This window comes from Eschrichtius robustus, chromosome 18 (genome assembly GCF_028021215.1).
Source record: "Eschrichtius robustus isolate mEscRob2 chromosome 18, mEscRob2.pri, whole genome shotgun sequence".
Classification (NCBI taxonomy): Eukaryota; Metazoa; Chordata; class Mammalia; order Artiodactyla; family Eschrichtiidae; genus Eschrichtius; species Eschrichtius robustus.
The window spans coordinates 25,933,443-25,952,456 of NC_090841.1; the positions used below are offsets into that span (position 1 = coordinate 25,933,443).

The window sequence follows — 19,014 nt, forward strand, 5'->3', positions numbered from 1 at the left end:
GAGAATTACTGGATAAATGAAAAGAGAAAAAAAGTCTACCACTCTAGCAGGTAAAATTAGTTTGGCTATCATTCCAAAAAACAATACCTTGCTTTTAGGGTAATGTGTCAAAAGAAAAAGTTTTCATCAGGAAAATCCAAAGAGGATGATGTCAGGAAAACCGGGAGAGTAAATTAAGAACTCCAAAACTTCACCTCTCCAAAAGAGCGAGGGAAGAACTGGCAAAAACTGTCAGACTCACCTTTTTCAGAACTCTGGAAATTAACCAAAGGCTTACAGCACACCTGGGGAGCATTTATTGAAGAAAACAGCTAGATCTTGGTAAGACCAGTGAGTTTTGTGTCATTTTAACTTGCCCTAATCCTATCCAGTGCTCTCCAGCTACACAGTAGCCTTGAAAAATAAGCTTGTATTCCCAGAGCAGCTTGACAGCCACCAGTGAGAACAATAAAGCTGGAGCTCTTTCAAAGCCTCATTCCCAAAGAACTGTAATTAACTGACCTATCTGTTGGTTCACTGCAAGCCTCCAAGTACAAGCCTAACTCAGAGCTTGCCCAGAGCAAAAAAGCATTGGGGGGAAGGGAAGGGCCAAAAGTGCTTATTAAAAGTGATTACAGGCATGTGTTTTACCTTTACAGTGCCTGAAAGACAGCTAACAGTCAGGGCAAACAACAGACTAAACAAAAACCTTAAAGTAAAAGCTGGGAAATGCGATGTCCATAGGGGCTTTGAAAAGTCACACACACGTACAGAGTTACGCATATGTTCAAGAAAGACCTGAGAAAGCCCTAAACTCTCACCTCTTGCTGACCTTGAGACTCTGACCTTTCACCTTAAGAGGCGAAAGCTAAGGTAGAGTTGTAAACTGCCTGGCTGAGTGCTAAAGCATACATACACCAACACACCCACAGAGAAATTTAACAAAACTACAAGTTGGCTCTTTGACAAGATCTACAAAATTGACAAACCTTTAGCTGGAATGACCAAGAAAGAAAGAGAGAAGACTACTAAAATTGAGAATAAAAGCAGGGACATTACCACAAACCCTACAAAAATAAAAAGGATTATAAAGGACTATTATGAAAAGTTGCATGCCAACAAATTAGATTACCTAGATGAAATGGACCAATATTTACATAAGAACTAACACCATCCATCACAAACTCTTTCAAAAGAGGGAACACTTCCCAACTCATGCCATGAGGCCAGACACAGACATCAAAAGAAAAGTACAGATAATATCTCTTATTCCAATATCCCTCACTAATAGTCAAAGAAACACAAATTAAAAGAATAATGAGGGAATTCCCTGGTGGTCCAGTGGTTAGGACTTGGAACTTTCACTGCTGAGGGCCCAGGTTCAACCTCTGGTCAGGGAACTAAGATCCCGCAAGCCATGCGGCACAGCCAAAAAATAAATAAATAAATAAAAAATTTTTTAAAAAATGAGATAAACTTCTTCACATCCAGAAGAATGGAAAAAATAATAAAGCTGACATCAAGTGTCAGTAAGGATATAGGCAAACAATAACCATAAAACCTTGCTAGCGGGCATGTAAATTAGTACAGGTGCTTCAAATTAGTAAAACTAAACACACAGAGCCACAACTCTGCAATTCCAGTTTTAGGTATAAACTGAAGAGGAACTCACAAATGTGGCTAATGAAACAGCAGACAAGAATATTCACTGCAGCACTAATTTTTAATACAGACAAAGTAGAGTAGATTAACTTTAGCTTATTTATATAACAACACCAAACAGCAGTTTAAAATGGATAAACTAGTCAACATGTATCAACATAGATATACCTCAAGAAATGTTGAATTTTAAAAACTACATGTCATTCACGTAAAATTTTAAATATACAAAATAATAGTTTGTAACTTTCATGGACTTACTTAAACATAATGTAAACATGACTAGAAATGATCTATACCAATTTCAGAATAGTGGCTACCTCTAGGGAGGGATGTGGGAGGACTTCAGCTGTTTCTGTAACATTTCTTTAAAAAATAATTAAATCTGGAGCAATTACGGCAAAATGTTAACATCTTTTTAATTTCTCTTGTGATACACAGTATATTTTTTGTATTTTTCTATTTTACACACATATTAAAATGTATTTATTAACATATTTATATAAAATATAAAGCAATATATATTAGAGAAACAATTCCCACAGTCACAAAACTATTTTCATTTTCATGTATTCTTTTCTTTATTCATTTGAATATTGCTGAAATTATAGTATACAAAAATCTTTATATTCTTTATTTTGTATTAAGAATTCTTTGTTTTGGGCTTCCCTGGTGGCGCAGTGGTTGAGAATCTGCCTGCCAATGCAGGGGACACGGGTTCAAGCCCTGGTCTGGGAAGATCCCATATGCCGCGGAGCAACTAGGCCCGTGAACCACAATTACTGAGCCTGCGCGTCTGGAGCCTGTGCTCCGCAACAAGAGAGGCCGCGATAGTGAGAGGCCCGCGCACCGCGATGAAGAGTGGCCCCCACTTGCCGCAACTAGAGAAAGCCCTCGCACAGAAACGAAGACCCAACACAGCCATAAGTAATAAATAAATAAATTAAAAAAAAAAAAAAAGAATTCTTTGTTTTAACTTCTTCCAATTATTTCAAAAATTTTTCACGTTCTTCCATAGGTCTGAAAGACTAATTCATGCTTGGGGGTGGAGGCAATATAGAAGTTAACTATTTTAGTTTATGAAGGCAGAAGAAAATGTTAAAATGCAGTTCTTACTTGCTGAGTTTGTCTAAATTCTTCCAATAGTTTTAGTGCCATATCATAATCTTTCAGTAAGTGGTATGCAATAGCATATCCAATCCAGGATGCACGTTGTGTTGGGCGCAACTGAAGAAGCTGATATCTCGTCTCCTTTAAAAAAAAAAATTTCTTTAAAATTTTTTTCACTTTCTTAAGTTTCTCTAAAATATAATTCATCACAGAGTTTTAAGAAAAAATACCTTTAATTCCTTTTTAATGAATTCAATGAACAAACATCTCTGAACTCCAAAATAAAACAGAAATACTTTTTATGTTCCTGATCTAAACTTAAGTTCTAGAATACCCTGTAATGTAATGTCCTTGGGGTCAATGTTTTTAGACTGCCTTATAAAATTACCTTTATATAATGAGAATTTCTTCTGGTAACTAAACATCTCAGAAGAGAGACTAAGATAGCTTTTTATGAAACTAGAGTTTACTGTTTATAATATTGTTATATGAAACCACAACATATCGTACATTATTATAATAGGCCCCAGAGATAGGATGGACACAGCCAGGGAAAACACTCAAACGTCTGACTGGACTTTTCTAGCAGAAACACCACTGCTGCTGCTCTAAGACAGTTCAATATCTACGACATTAGGGAGAAAACACCAGAAATTCCACCATGGCTGCTCCAGAAGAATCAAGATACCTTCAGACCAGCAGAAAATGTAACCTCCTTACACAGCTCCCACTTCCTCATAGCTCATATCTGCCTCCAACTTTTAGGCAAGTGCAACTTTGCTTGGCCGAACACGGTCTCATGAAGAACACTAGCTGCAATGAGTTTTGAAAATGTAATGTTTAGCTTCTGTGACTCTGTTGTTGGAATGGGTGCCGTCCATCCACGGTACATGCCACAAGGAGAACCATGATCAGATCTTTTTTAAAAAAAGATATCTTCAACAAAACAACTTAGACAATATCACTCCTCTACATTCATGTGTAAATGTCTGCTCCTTTTAGGCATATGGCATTAAGCTCTACCAGTGTATCACCCTTACTTTCACTGTTGCTTCTCTGTCACTCCCCCACTTCATTAAAGTCTGACTCAGTTTTCATCTCTCTACCAAATTCTGCCATTATTCTGGGCAAATGCAACACTGTGGATCACCTATCCAATAACCTATCTTCTTAGATCCAAGATTTCCTCATCTACAATGATCTCTACCCCACTTCAGGGACCCACTTCCACCACACCCTAGACCTTACTGCCACCCGGAAATCATAAATTCAGATACTCACTCTGGCTACAGCTCCTATGCTGCCAACACTGTCACTCAGTGACCTTCCTGCCCTTGTTCTTGGACACCACCAGTACCTCTAGTTCCTTGAATCCTTCATTTCTAACCACCAGCTCTTTTATCTTCATTTATTTCACTACCCCTCCTAGCAACCAGTCTCTCGCCATTACTAATTTCTTTACTTAATTTCTAAAGATAACTGATTTTAACTCTCACTAAACTTAGGCTGCTAAGTCCTAATGAAGAAAAATCACACAATCGTGACGAATGGTACCATTATTAAGCTCAGCAGAACCCTTGAAACTTCTGCAAAAATCTATGCAAAGACTTAAATGGCAGTAGAAGGACAACAGTAAAAAAGTAAATGAAAAAAGACTTATCTAAACGGAACAATTAAGAGTTGGTAGCCTCCTTCACATGAGAAAGTAAGATAATTCCATTTTGGACATACTGAATTTAGGAAACTAAGTGGAGTAAGCACATGGAGCTGCCCAGAGTTGAAGATAACAGTGTGAAGAGGCCTGGGACTACATTTATGGCAATCCTCACAATATTTTGTATTTTCTAACCCATAATGAAGAAAGCTAATTAATCTCCACATTTAGATTTTAATTATAAAAGCTCTGTTTACCAAATTTGTAAATATCAAGCCCACAAAGAATATAGTACAGCATTAGCACATAGGCGATATTCTAGCTTTTCAAAAAGCATTAAATGAGGGACTTCCCTGGTGGTGCAGTGGTTATGAACCCACCTGCCAATGCAGGGGACACGGGTTCAAGCCCTGGTCCAGGAAGGTCCCACATGCCACGGATCAACTAAGCCCACGAGCCACCCACAACTACTGAGCCTGTGCGCCACAACTACTGAAGCTCGCGTGCTCTAGGGCCCGCATGCCGCAACTACTGAGCCCGCGTGCCTAGAGCCCATGCTCCACAACAAGAGAAGCCACCACAATGAGAAGCCCGCACACCGCAACTAGAGAAAGCCCGCACAGAGCAACGAAGACCCAACGCACCCAAGAATTTTTTTTAATTAAATAAAATAAGTAAAAAACCATAAAATGAATAAACTAGTTATCCTTTTTTGATGATCAAGTATGCACTTCCAGGGACTTCCCTGGTGGCACAGTGGTTAAGAATCCGCCTGCCAATTCAGCAGACACGGGTTCAATCCTTGGTCCAGGAAGATCCCACATGCCGCAGAGCAACCAAGCCAGTGCGCTACGACTACTGAGCCTGCGCTCTAGAGCCCGCGAGCCACAACTACTGAGCCCACGCACCACGACTACTGAAGCCCACGCGCTTAGAACCCATGCTCCACAACAAGAGAAGCCACCGCAATGAGAAGCCTGCACACCGCCAATGAAGAGAAGCCCCTGCTCGCCGCAACTAGAGAAAGCCCGCACACAGCAATGAAGACCCAATGCAGCAAAGAATAAATTAATTAGTTAATTAATTTTTTTAAGAAGTATGCAGTTCCACTACTATTATTGGAAGGAAGATCCAAAGTGACTTTTCCCTTCTACTACAGACTGTAATGAACAATCAAGTCTACACGATCTTGTCTTAAGTTCACCTCATTCTGAATTCACATGCTTTTAAACTATATCTATTGTAAAAACATGTACATTTAAGACTAAAGTACTTACTCGATAACCTTCAAGGTCTCTCATTTGGATCTGTAACAGAGAGAGATCCCTCAAAATTTGCAGATTATCTTTATCTAATTTGAGGGCATTTCGGTAACATTTAATAGCTTCATCATACTTCTTATCAGAACGCTGCAAGAGTCCATATACATGCCAACCTATTAAGTTAAGGAAACAGACATTCACAGATACTAGAATACACTATGCTACATGTGTCTAATAGAAAGCTTACCTTAACAAAATGGTATTTTGTTTGGGATTTACTTCAGAATGATCTGGCATCAGAGGGAGGGGGATAGTAAGCAGGTGATAAAATATGAAACCAGATCAGCCTTGATTGACAACTGTTAAGTTATTGAAGCTAGGTGATAGGCAGATAGCGGTGCATTATTCTATTCTATTTTTGTACATGTCTGAAATTTTCCATAATATATTTTTAAGTAACCTTAGAAAATTATTGGTAAAAATTCTTCACGTTGCCTACCTCCATCCCCTCACTTTCCTATGCCAGCACCTCAACACTCACTTATTCTCAAGCACTATGTATGGAAACAGAATATATACAAAAATTGCAATTATCTTTTAAAACAAGTATATATTCAATCAATTATAAAACAACATGTAACCATCAGTTAATTCACTAGTGATACTAAAGACCACAAAAATTAAGTTTTTATTTAATGTAAAGTCAAGTCTTAGGATATCTTGGAGCCAAAAGACTATCATACTTACATGCCCTCTCTCTTCGCTCTGGGGTAAGCACTGGGATAAAGAAATAAGTATTTAGTATTTTGAGAGAACCCTAAGCTAAATATGTAAAAACACCACTAAGACTACTGATGTTCAATACTGGCCAATAGCTAGATGATTTAAATGTTAAAAATTAAGATACAAGGGTAATATGTGAAAAGGTTGTAAGTATATAAATACGTAAAACAGAGATTAAAACAATTTTAAAGATCCATCCCTAAAGAATATTTTTGTTTTTTTAACAAACTGGGATACTAGTCAATGAAAAATACGATTATAAGTACGCAGTGAAGTAACAGCTAAGTCCCTGTGCAACAGAAACCAAGCTGAAGAATCAATATAATATTTCATACTAAATAAAATCTATTTTACATCAAGTTGCTTCTGAATTTTTCTCCTAAAATTTCTAAAGGGAAGTTTAAGGAACACAAGTTTTACTATACAGGTAAGTACTATACAGGTAAGTCATTATTTGGAACGAGGAAAGTATCACTCAGTTTATGGATGTATAGGAAAAAAATGGGTTTTAAATCACATATAATTATTAGTTACTATTCTCTCACACTAAGCACAACTGCAGTAAATATACAGTGCATAGTAATTCTCTTTAAAATACTCCAATAAACAAAAAAATAAGAAGTAGGGAGCAGATGAAACTAATATTAAAAATGTTGATAATTATTGAAACTTGATAATGGGTACATAAAGTTCATTACATTCACTCTTCCATATAGTTTTAAACTTTTTCATAGTGAAGTTTTTTTTTAATTTGAGTTAGAAAAAACTCATAAATGGAAAATACATAAATGAAATTAAACTATTCAACTACTGCAAAAGGATACAGACATGACTCTTGACATCATTACGAAGTCCTTTACGAACAAATTCATACGCCTCTTCTTTTTTTCCTAAACAGTTCAATGTTAATCCTTTCATAGCCAAAGTCTCTGAAAAATATTTTTAACCTCTATTTACACATGAAAAATTCAAATTATTCTCTTAGCACTATTTTAATATCTGAGCTCTACCAATACTTACATTATTCATCCTTTTAATCCTATAGTTAGAAGAATTTCTCTCCAAATAAAAAAAGTAAAAGTATATTTATGTATGTGCTTAGAGCTTAGCCCAAGTCCTTTTCTGAAATTCCTCAGGCTGGGACTGAGTTGGTAAAATGCTTTCTGCCTTTCTGAAGACTCTATAAAGGAGGTTAAGATTATTCTGCTGAAAAAAGGTAACACAGCAGGGTCCTGAGTCCTGTTGAGTTAAATCTACTGCAACAGACCTCAGCTTTCACCTGAGATCAATCCTACTAAGAATCAAATCATCTGATTTATACCCCACAAAATCATTCAATCTACCTTAAAGAGATGTACACAATTTAAAAATCATCTTACTCATTATTGGAACAGACTTCATTTTTGGCTGCAAGTTTATTCCAACGAATCCCACTTAGGCTAATTAACATCAGTTTGCATTTGAAAAGCACGACACTGGACTATGGGAGTGGCAACCCAAGAATATGTTGAAGGTAGTTAATCAAAGATTGTTTAGAATGAAATAATTCTCTGAATAATCCACAAGAAGGGACTTAGACAAGAACGATGGTTTTCAAACTGATCTCTATGGACTACGGTTTTCAGAACGGGTGATCCAGCAGTCCAGGCCCCTATGACCAAACATCTTATTTTATCTGTTTTTACATAATGAATTTCCCCATGAGCTCCCATTTGGATAAGGGTTCCACTGCTAAACAGCTTGAAAACAAGCTTTAATTTCTAAAATTCTATGAAATTACTTCTGTCTATTTCCTTCAAAGAATGTTTTAAGTGTTATTAGAAAGCTGAGTAGGGTCAGCCTTTTTTCCCAAAAAGATGGTCTCAATAATTACTCAAGTCTAATATTCAGAAACCCAATCAGCTTTGCTCTGCTACAGGACCATAATTTACATGTCTAACCTGATCCATCCTTTTACCAAACACTGGTCACCAGTGAAAAAGGATGAGACAAGCAAATACAGACTTACTAACATCAGTGCTAGAAAAACAACCCAAGATAATACAATGGTAAATCAGTAGTATCTTATTTACATATGAAGGTTAGCAGATAGATAAAAAATACATCTACCAAAAAATAAAATGCCTTTGATTGTACCTTAATACTACTCTGGTGTTGCAAATATTGTTCTAATTTTACACATTAGAAATCAAAGGATAAACTCAAATTCTATTCAAAGTAACAAATGAAATCAGGTCTATAAAAATACAGGTATATATGCCAATCACCAATATATCAACCAATCATTTCTCATCTAAAAGTAAAGACTGTAAATATACCTAAGCATAATAGAAGTAATCTAGAATAAGAATGATATGAGGCATATCTGAAAACGTTAAACATTTATGCACTCTAATAGAGAACTACAAGGCCATGGAATCTAGGAAGTATTCTTCTTTCACTGTTGGGAATCCTATCCATCTGATTTTAGAATTAGATTTCCCCAAAGTAATCTCTCATAGGTGAGATAATACCTCCATGTTCAGCAAATTTTGGATTTGAAAGAATCATCTTGCAAAACTTGAGGCCATTTTTGTATTGCTTCTGTTCATAACATTTCTGTAAAGAAATATGAACAAAAGTTATTATATAAAATGAATACACATGTAACAATTTTTCATTCCATTATATAAATTCTAAATTCAAGATCCAAAATTAGGTCTAAAACATATGTGATGGAAAGGTTTTGTATCAATTCGTATCAGTTATAACATGAAGTTTACCTCTGTTACCTACTCCTTGCCAAACTATTCTGGTATCTGAGTATTTTCACTTTTATAGAAGATACAGAAAAAAACACCTTAACTGTCAACCAACACACTGCTACAGCTTTCTTTTATTCAAAATCCAAAAGCAAAAACATATGTGATAACACAGAAAAATACTAGAAACTGCATTAAAAGTCTTTGCTACTTCAAGAATGGAACCAAGGCATACACACACAAAAATACTGCTATTTACTGAGCAACTAACATGTGTCTGTACAAAACTTGCTATAACTCATAACAACTCCTTAAGGTAGGTGTCATGACCTCCACCTTACAGACGGAGAAACTGAAACTTAAAAGTCCATTAAATTAATTTGTAAGTGGCTCAGCTTAGTTGCAAACTCTCCTCTGACTCCAAGACTATGGTCTTTCCATCACTTGTAGTCTAATCCAAGTGTAAGCAAATCTCTTACACTTGTATTAGACTAGATTTATTTAGGAATAAACCCTCTTTATTCCTCAATGCCACCAGCCAGGCTAAGTAATCACGCCTGCCCTCCACAGCTATTAACCATCAGAACACAGCATCTTTAACTCAATCTCTCACTTACGTGGTTACGGGTTTTCTTTTTAGTACTCAACGTGCCAAGCTCATCCCCACCTCAGGACCTCTGCACTTGTGTTCCTTCCACCCCCTGAAATGTTGTTCCTCCCCACATCTTCCCATGGCTGATTCCTTACGATCAAGTTTTACATATCATCTACCTGACAAGTCTATCTAATACTGCCAGCCTCTTACAGCACCCCCCAAAACACTCTATCATATTACTCTATTTTCTACACAGCATTATCATTTCCTGACATTCTTACTCATTTTTGTACTTATTTAGTGTCTATCTTCCCCACCATACTGTAAGCTCCTGAGAACAGGGATCTTGCCTATTTTAAACACTGCTGCATCCTCAGGTTCTAGACAAATAAGAACTGCTCAATACATAGTCAATATATACAGTCAAGTTCCAAGCAAAACAGTACCAGCAAAGGAGGAGGAAGAGATTAATTCTTGCCAACAGGGGTGGGATATGGAGAGAAGAATTAGAAAAGTATTCATAGAAAAAAATCTTTAAATTAAGGCTTCTTGATTGCCTATGGGGAAGAGAACTTAGTGGTTGGGAAACAGGATAGGAAAACCTGAATTTTGAACCATGCGAATATATTACATATTCCAAAAATATTAAAAAAAAAAAAAAAAAGCTGAAGGAGCTACTGGGGAAGAGGAAAAGAAGAGAAATTTTTTTTTTTTCTGCCTTACCAAGTGATCTGGAAGTAATAATATCATACTACCAATAACAGTAATAGTAATAGTTAACACTTATTGGAAGCATTTACTATGTGTCAGGCACTGTTCTCATTTACTCCTTACTTAAATACCAGGAAAGCCTATAAGATACACGTTATCTACATTTTAGATGGAGAGACTGAGGCACAGTTACTGAGTTTACACAGCTAGTAAGCGTCAGAGCCACAATTCAAGCCCAGGTAGTCATCTCCAGTATCCGATACTCAGGTTAAAGAAAAGTCTTAAGTTCAGTAAGGAATATCTACTTAGTAGAAAAGATAGACTCTAGTTTCAACTTTGCTACTAACCAGACGGAGAACCTTAGACACTTAGTCATTTACCGTTCCTGGGTTTGACTGTCTCATTTGTAAAAGAGGGCCTGCAATAGCTCCAAAATTCAACAAAACATTATGCTAACAGCCAGTCCGGGGAATAAGATAGGCAGGGACAAGCCACGCAGAACATGTGATAAGCACCCTGGTGAATTTGTATGGGTGTGTTTCAGTAAAATGATAATTTTTTAAAAATTACTGTTGGTGGCAAAGCATTTTGGTCCACCAACCAAACTTAAAAGAATAATTTTATTATAGACTTCTGTTTGCTATGGAATTTGTCATAGTAAAACTCTACCCACACTTACTGCAATTTGAGACGATCAAATCATTCACTTTTGCAGTATCCTCCTAAATTCATATAACATTATAATAAACACTACATACCCAGATAAAAAATGTTTAGCATTTCCCAATTTATTTGGGGATAAAATTAACTCTGCAGTGGTCTTTACATTTTTTTATAACTAGAGTAATAATAAATCATATAATTGTTTTTCATTATGCTACTGATAACATGATTTGAACTAGAAAATATCCATATAGAGAGAAAATAAGTGTCTGTCATCTTTTAGGTATAATACCAAATGTCCTGAAATCCAACAATTTATAATTTTTCATTAACATGTTTCAGTTTCCTTAGACCAAAAAAAAAACAACAAAACACCCCACCCAAAAGGGGCAAAAAAGTTCACTTCTCCAATTCCACACTGCGAAAAATACAAGGGTATGAGAAAAATGAAAGTAAAATAAAGAAAAAAATACATGCAAAGTCGAATGAAGCAATCTGCCACAATTCTTTAATTAGATTTATGTTTTTACACTCGTTTCTCATCGTTTGCGCAACACTAAGCACCATATAAAATTAAGACAAAATTTTCATCCCATTTACTATGTAGCTTTTGTAACATTCTGAAAACTAAGTGTGACGTTTCTATTTGGCTTGACACAGAACAGCTGTGCTTTTTTTTTTTTTATCTGCAGTTGCTTATACTTTATTTTATATATAATAAAGGTAAGCAACAGCTAATGGTCATATAACCAACACAAGCTCTGATTAATAAATTCACCCTTAAAATCTAAACGCTGGTTTTCAGACGAAAGACAGTCAGTCTCCAGTGTCTATTGAGAAAAGCAAAGGCATGTTGCCCCTCCTCCCTGGAAAACCGTGAAGGTACCAGGACGGTGACACATAACCCACAGAAAACTCCCCTCTCCACCCGGCCGCCGTCATCATTACGGGGCCATTATTCAGGTTTCTGCTCGGAATCAAAGTAAATGCACCCCTCAAGTGCAATACCAGCCAGTCCGCGCGGCTTTAACCACTTACAGGGCCTGTACGAGTTGAAAACAATCAGAGCTGTGTTCGGCTTTAGAACTTAGAAATGCAGTTCGAGTCACTTACTTCCCAAAGAGGATTAGTACGACACACCAAAAATAGGCAAACTCTCTACCAAAGGGAGGATGAGTCTCCGAGGTTTTAGTTTCCCGTAACCGGTATAAGTCGGATCCCACCCCATTACAGGATCGCTCCCGCTTTCATAGGTGTCGAGGTGCGCTGTGCAATAGATTCCACATAAAGCAGTGAACGAACACCTGGACGCGGGGATGCCGGCAAAAGTAACTGGGGTGGACCGGGGGGAGGAGGTCGCGAGGCCGGCCGCCAGGCGCCAAAGAGGGCATGGGCCACTCCCGGCCGGCGCGCCCAGGCCCAGGGTGACTGCGGCGGGAAGATTCTGGAAGGAGCGGCCGCGGAGGGAGGGAGGAGAGCCGGGTGGCAGGCCCTGCGAGGCGGGGGTAGGGCCATGCGGGTTCGCGGACAAACAAAGAACTCAGGGGGGCCGGGCCCGGCCGCGCAGGCGCCATCGCCGCCGGACCGCTCGCCGCGCCAGGCCCGGGGCTGCCGGGGGTGGGCGGCGCAGCCACCGGCCACTCACCAAGATGCGTTTGAAGAGGTTGTTCTCCTTTGGCGGCAGCTGCACGTTCGGCATCGCGGTTGGCGAGAAGGCTGGGTGCCCGCGCGCTCCGTTTCGCGGGATGGGCACCGGGACAAGCCGCGGCTAAGAGTCGAGCTGCGGGTGACGGGTCACTTCATTGGCCTAGACTTGGGGCTGAGCAGCCTGGGCAGAGCTGTCGGGCAGGGCTGGCAATGGAAGAGGAAGCCGGTCTGGGTAGGATGCCCTTCAGCCCCAGCCTTGCTTTGGGGCAAGCGGCGGCGGCTCCTGCACGGGGCAAGATGGCAACTAGGGCCCACGCCCCCCCCGCCTCGAGCGAGGCGGCGTGCGCATGCGCAGGGCGCCCCGCGGCGAGGAACTGGGAGCCTGTGTTAGGCGGTCGCTTCGGTCACCTGCACCCAGGCCCCGGGTAGGGCTCTTACACCGTAGCCGTTCGTAAGTCGCTGCCTTGTATTGTGCTTTGGTTGTTAGGCTTCTGGCCCAAGATAATGTTAGTTATATCGGAGTCTGACTTTTTTGATTTCTCTCCAGTCAGGAATTTAAACAGCGCTGGACTCAAAGTAAATTTCTTTATGTAGGACGAACTTTTTTTCCTTCTTTTCTCCCTCGACTTAGACTTTAAGAGAAGCCTTTTCTCTCTAGGGCAGAGCAAAGAAGTATTCACAACGTATGTGAGGTCACTGGGCAGGACTTGAAAAGGGCTAATGTGAAAGCACGTTTGAAATATCAGAGAAAAATATTCTCAGCAGTTTAGAACACCTCACATTGTCAGTGAGAATTACGGTGGTTTTATGCGGCGCCTGATTCCCCAGGTCTACCTACGCTTTCTCCTCAGGTGGTTCTCCTTTATACAAGCCCTATAATAATGAAAGAAAAAAGATTCAAACCCAGGATCTTCCAACTCTGGGGCGCTTTCTACCATACATAAATGGCAGCATAGTGGGCCTTCCCTGGTGGCGCAGTGGTTGAGAATCTGCCTGCTAATGCAGGGGACACGGGTTCGAGCCCTGGTCTGGGAAGATCCCACATGCCATGGAGCAACTAGGCCCGGGAGCCACAATTACTGAGCCTGCGCGTTTGGAGCCCGTGCTCCGCAGCAAGAGAGGCCGCGATGGTGAGAGGCCCGCGCACCGCGATGAAGAGTGGCCCCCGCTTGCCGCAACTAGAGAAAGCCCTCGCACAGAAACGAAAACCCAACACAGCCATAAATAAATAAATAAATAAAAATTTAAAAAAAAAAACTATCAACAGATTCACGTCCTCCAGTCCTCTCACTTCTGTTGTATTCTTGTTTGTCTCTCTGCTTTCTCTCCAGACTCATCCTCCTACTGCTCCTTTCTATGCCACACCTTTCTATTCGGCTTTATCCTCAACTCTTTCACTGAGCATTACTCTTCCTCCTTACCGTCATTGATATCCAGCCCTTCATCAGGGACATTGTCTCTCATTTTGCATCTTCCTCTGCTTATATACCGTAGGAGTTCGTGAGGGAAAAATCAGCACTTTTTTCCCCATCCCACTGCCCCCCCACCAAATCATAATACTTCACCTGCATTTAAGGACAGGATACTTGAGTCTATACTCAGCAGCTTTGTTGTTCTCTTCTCCTTTTCCTCTTGGTCACTATCCTTCATTTGTTCATTTGCCAAGTGACAATAGCTGTCATTTCAACTTCACTCCTAGCATCCATCTACTATGATTCCAGTAACTGTATGTATGATTTAAAACCCTAGCCTTGGATAAATAAACTGTGGTACATTTAGACAATGGAATATTATTCAGTACTAAAAAGAAATGAGCTATCAAGCCATGAAAAGACATCAGAGAATCTTAAATGTATATTACTAAGTGAAAGAAGCCAATCTGAAAAGGCTGCATACCGTGTGATTCCAGCCATATGACTTTCTAGAAAAGACAAAACTATGGAGACAGTAAAAAGATCAGTGATTGCCAAGGGTTAGGGGGAGGGAGGGATGACTAGGTGAAGCACAGAGGGTTTTTAGAGCAGTGAAAGTATTCTGTATGATACTCTAGTGGTTGCTACACATCACTATACACTTGTCAAAACCTATAGGGTGTACAACACCAAGAGTGAACCCTAATGTAAACTATGGACTGTGGGTGATAATGAGGTGTCAATGTAGGTTCATCAGTTGTAGCAAATGTATTGCTCTGGTGGGAGATATTGACAATGGAAGAGGCTATGCATATGTGGGGACAGGGGGTTTCCATAGGGGAAATCTCTGTACCTTCAGCTTAATTTTTCTGTGAACCTAAAACTGCTCTAAAAAATACAATCCATTTTTTAAAAAATCCCTGGCCTTACAGTTCCTTGGTTTCATCTACAAAGACCTTCACCTTTTTTTTCTTTTTTTTAAGAATTTCACTTTTTTATCTATTTATTTATTTTTGGCTGTGTTGGGTCTTCGTTTCTGTGCGAGGGCTTTCTCTAGTTGCGGCAAGTGGGGGCCACTCTTCATCGCGGTGCGCGGGCCTCTCACTATCGCGGCCTCTCTTGTTGCGGAGCACAGGCTCCAGACGCGCAGGCTCAGTAGTTGTGGCACACGGGCTTAGCTGCTCCGCGGCATGTGGGATCTTCCCAGACCAGGGCTCGAACCCGTGTCCCCTGCATTGGCAGGCAGATTCTCAACCACTGCGCCACCAGGGAAGCCCCAGACCTTCACCTTTTTCCCTATTTTAGCTACCCACTCCCATGGCCAAATTTAGAATCAGCAAGACCTGCCCCTCCTCTTAAATCATAAATTCTAGCAATCTACTACCTTATATTTTATTTTATTTTATTTCATTTCATTTCATTTTACCATGCAGCACAGCATGTGGCATCTCAGTTCCCTGACCAGGGATCGAACCTGTGCCCCCTGCAGTGGAAGTGCAGAGTCTTCAGCACTGGACCACCAGGGAAGTCCCTTAAATTATTTTTAAATGAGAAGAGATTTGCCAATATCCTTTTAACTCCAAGGAAACTTGTTTCAACAGGCATAACTACCTGTTATTGAAGATGAGATGCCAGCTTCTGGGATTAGTAGCCTGTCAGGGTGACACTGAGAGAAGCCTTTTTGCCATTGCACTGAGGCTCCAGCATCCCGCCTCCAGCATGAGCCCAAGGGCTGTTGCTCTCATAGGGCTGTTCTGTGTACATCTATCATTTCTGATGCTAGTGACTTCAATCAGATTCTTTGAGGGACAATTCATGTTCTAATGACAATCTCCTATCTTTCCTTCCACAAACATTTGCTGATTCCTTAATAAGAGCCTTTCACTCTTCAGGATGCAGGGAATCTAAGCTAGCTCATTCACTCTACTATTCTCAATATACCTCTTCTTCAATTGCATCAAACTTGCCAGTTTCTGGGTCACACTATTTTCTCCTTATCTATTCACTCATTCAACCCCCATTTGTGGAGTGCCCCTCAGCACCCATCACTTTTCTTCTTTCTTCCTCTCTCAGCAAAAACAGTGCCTTCTGGACTTCCCTGGTGGTCCAGTGGTTAAGAATCCACCTTCCAATGCAGGGGACACGGGTTCAATCCCTGGTCGGAGAACTAAGATCCCACAGGCAGTGGGGCAAGTAAGCCTGCGGGCTGCAACTACTGAGCCCACGTGCCACAACTAGAGAGCCTGTACGCTGCAACTACTGAGCCTGCGTGCTCTGGAGCCTGCGTGCCACAACTAGAGAGAAGCCCATGTACCACAACTAGAGAGAAGCCCGCTCACCGCGACGAAAGATCCCGCGTACTGCAACTAAGACCCAATGCAACCAAAAATAAATAAATAAATAAATATTAAAACAAAAAACAAAAAAACAGTGCCTTCTGGCCTATGCGGAATTAATTCCTCCAACGGTGCTTAGGAGGGAGTACATTTCTACCTTCTTTGGAGGCTTTACTTCTCTCTCCTTATTCTCCCTTCTCTTCTCAATTACTGTAATCATTTAATAATAACTGTTGTTGAGCACATACCCTGTACCAGACACTATGCATAATTTGCTATTTCTTATTTAATCCTCATGAAAACACCATGAGAAAAATACTATTATCCCCCTTTTACAAATGAGAACAGAAGCTTAAAAAAAGTAAATTTATACCCAATTATGAAACTAAGTAAGGGCCATCTCACCAAAGTTCATGCCTGTAGCCACTATGCTAAACTGCTTCTCATAGCATACTAATGAGTTTCCATAGATCCTTAGCCAGCCTCATTCAGTTTATTTTTTGCATTAATTTCCAAGGGGAAAATCTGTATTAATGGGAATCTGCATTAATTTTCTATCACTGCTGTAACAAATTGCCACAGATTATGTCTTAAAGCAACACAAATTTATTATCTCACAGTTTTGGACATCAGAAGTCAGTAATGTGTCTGCAGGACCATGTTCCTTTTGGAGGCTCTAGGAGAGAATTTATTTCCTTGCCTTTACCAGCTTCTCCAGGCCACCTGCATTTCTGGGCTCATGGCCCTTTCTTCCATCTTCAAAGCCAACAGCAAAGCATCTCCTCTACTCTCTGACCTCTGCTTCCTCTTCACATCTTCTCTCTGACTCTAACTCTATTGCCTCTCCCTTATAAGGACCCTTGTGATCACACTGGGCCCACGAAGATAATGCAGGATCATCTCCCCATCTTAATATATTTAATCACATCTGCAAAGTCTCTTTTTGCCACATAAGGTAACACAGTCACAGATCCCGGTGATTAGAGTGTTACATACATTCAGCCTACTACATGATCTTTGTAAAATACAAATCTAATGATGCTTTTTAAAAAGTATTAATTAATTAATTAATTTTGGCTGCTCCGGGTCTTAGTTGCGGCACTTGGGATCTTTGTTGTGGCCTGTTTGGTTGCAGCATGCGGACTTCTTATTTGTGGCAAGCGCAATCTTAGTTGTGGCATGCACGTGGGAGCTAGTTCCCAGACCAGGGATCGAACCCAGGCCCCCTGCATTGGGAGCGCAGAGTCTTACCCACTGGCCCGCCAGGGAAGTCCCTAATGATGCTTATTGCTTAAAATTCTTCCATGGCTTCCAGGAGAAAGCTGAGCCTCTTTACCTGAGAATGTGAAGCCCTTTATGATTTGGTTCCTGCCTATCTCTTGAAATTTCCTAGATTCTCAGTGTGTATCTGTGATGCCCTTCCTGTCTGTGCCTAGCTGTAGTTGCTTTCACCTCCTCAGGAATGAGAAAGTAATTTATCATCTTCTGCCAAAGAGATTCAGAATTTGGGACTTGTATCTTGCTCCCCAGAACTGTAAAATGAAGTGTGAATAATAAATTGCTAAGTATAATACAAGGAAAGATTCAGCAATATTACAAGAATTGTAATTGAGATTATATGAGAGCTTAAACGAAGGACTATGATAGGTGGATGAGCTGATCTATCAAAGACAATGACAGCTGGAATGGGGTCTGTTTTCCTCACCATTGAACCCCTAGCACTTAGCAGAGTGCTTGGCACATAGTAGATATTCAGTAAATACTGGTTTGATGAAGATAATTTCAATGAATTGCACTCCAGGCAGAGGAATTAGTATTGTCAAGAAAAATTGGGAGACACTGAAATAGGCAAAGAGATTTTAAGACCTCCTGTTGAATTAACTGTTTTTCATTGTCTTTGAGCTATTTTACAACTCTTTTATGTTGTAGAAAACTGCTAACAATGCACATGATTCTTTTACTGAGATTGCCGGTTTTTTTAAATTAATTAATTTATTTATTTATTTTTGGCTGCGTTGGGTCTTCGTGGCTGCGGGGCAGGCTATCTGTAGTTGCGGCGAGCGGGGGCTACTCTTCGTTGCGGTGCCCGGGCTTCTCATTGCGGTGGCTTCTCTTGTTGCCTAGCACGGGCTCTAGGCGTGTGGGCTTCAGGAGTTGTGGCTCGCAGGCTTTAGAGCGCAGGCTAAGTAGTTGTGGCACTCGGGTTTAGTTGCTCCTCGGAATGTGGGATCTTCCCGGAACAGGGCTCAAACCCTTGTGCCCTGCATTGGCAGGCGGATTCTTAACCACTGCGCCACCAGGGAAGCCCTGCACATGATTCTTTTCCCTAGAAATGCAAATTTGTATAACTGAGGTGCAAGTGGTTATGTCTTGCGTGTACTGACCAGTTTTTCATCTTTTAAACAAATTCATTTCAGCATTCCTTATGGTGTATTTATGTTTTCTCTTTAGATTTTGTTGAA

The 19,014-nt window shown here is 40.1% G+C and overlaps 2 protein-coding genes across 9 annotated transcripts in view; one reads left to right on the forward strand and one right to left on the reverse strand.

Moving 5' to 3' along the window:
• The window catches only part of NAA16 (N-alpha-acetyltransferase 16, NatA auxiliary subunit), a 66,617-nt gene extending 53,516 nt beyond the window's left edge, over positions 1-13,101 (reverse strand). For 5 of the 7 annotated variants that reach the window (XR_011070979.1, XM_068526537.1, XM_068526535.1 and 2 more), the window contains exons 1-5: positions 12,803-13,101; positions 8,961-9,045; positions 7,272-7,376; positions 5,680-5,837; positions 2,755-2,889 (exon numbers count right to left, since the gene is read on the reverse strand). Coding sequence is in view for 6 of the 7 variants with exons in the window: in XM_068526537.1 (XP_068382638.1) it covers positions 2,755-2,889; positions 5,680-5,837; positions 7,272-7,376; positions 8,961-9,045; positions 12,803-12,856 (537 nt within the window). In the remaining variant the exon portion in view is untranslated. Of the gene's footprint in view, positions 1-2,754; positions 2,890-5,679; positions 5,838-7,271; positions 7,377-8,960; positions 9,046-12,270; positions 12,445-12,802 lie in introns of those variants that run through there. The other 2 variants (XM_068526536.1, XM_068526538.1) reach the window with 2 other exon arrangements.
• MTRF1 (mitochondrial translation release factor 1) overlaps positions 12,432-19,014 on the forward strand; it is a 57,795-nt gene continuing 51,212 nt past the window's right edge. The window contains exon 1 of one of the 2 annotated variants that reach the window (XM_068526542.1): positions 12,432-12,485. The gene's annotated coding sequence lies outside the window, so the exon portion shown is untranslated. Of the gene's footprint in view, positions 12,486-13,172; positions 13,256-19,014 lie in introns of those variants that run through there. The other variant, XM_068526539.1, reaches the window with a different exon arrangement.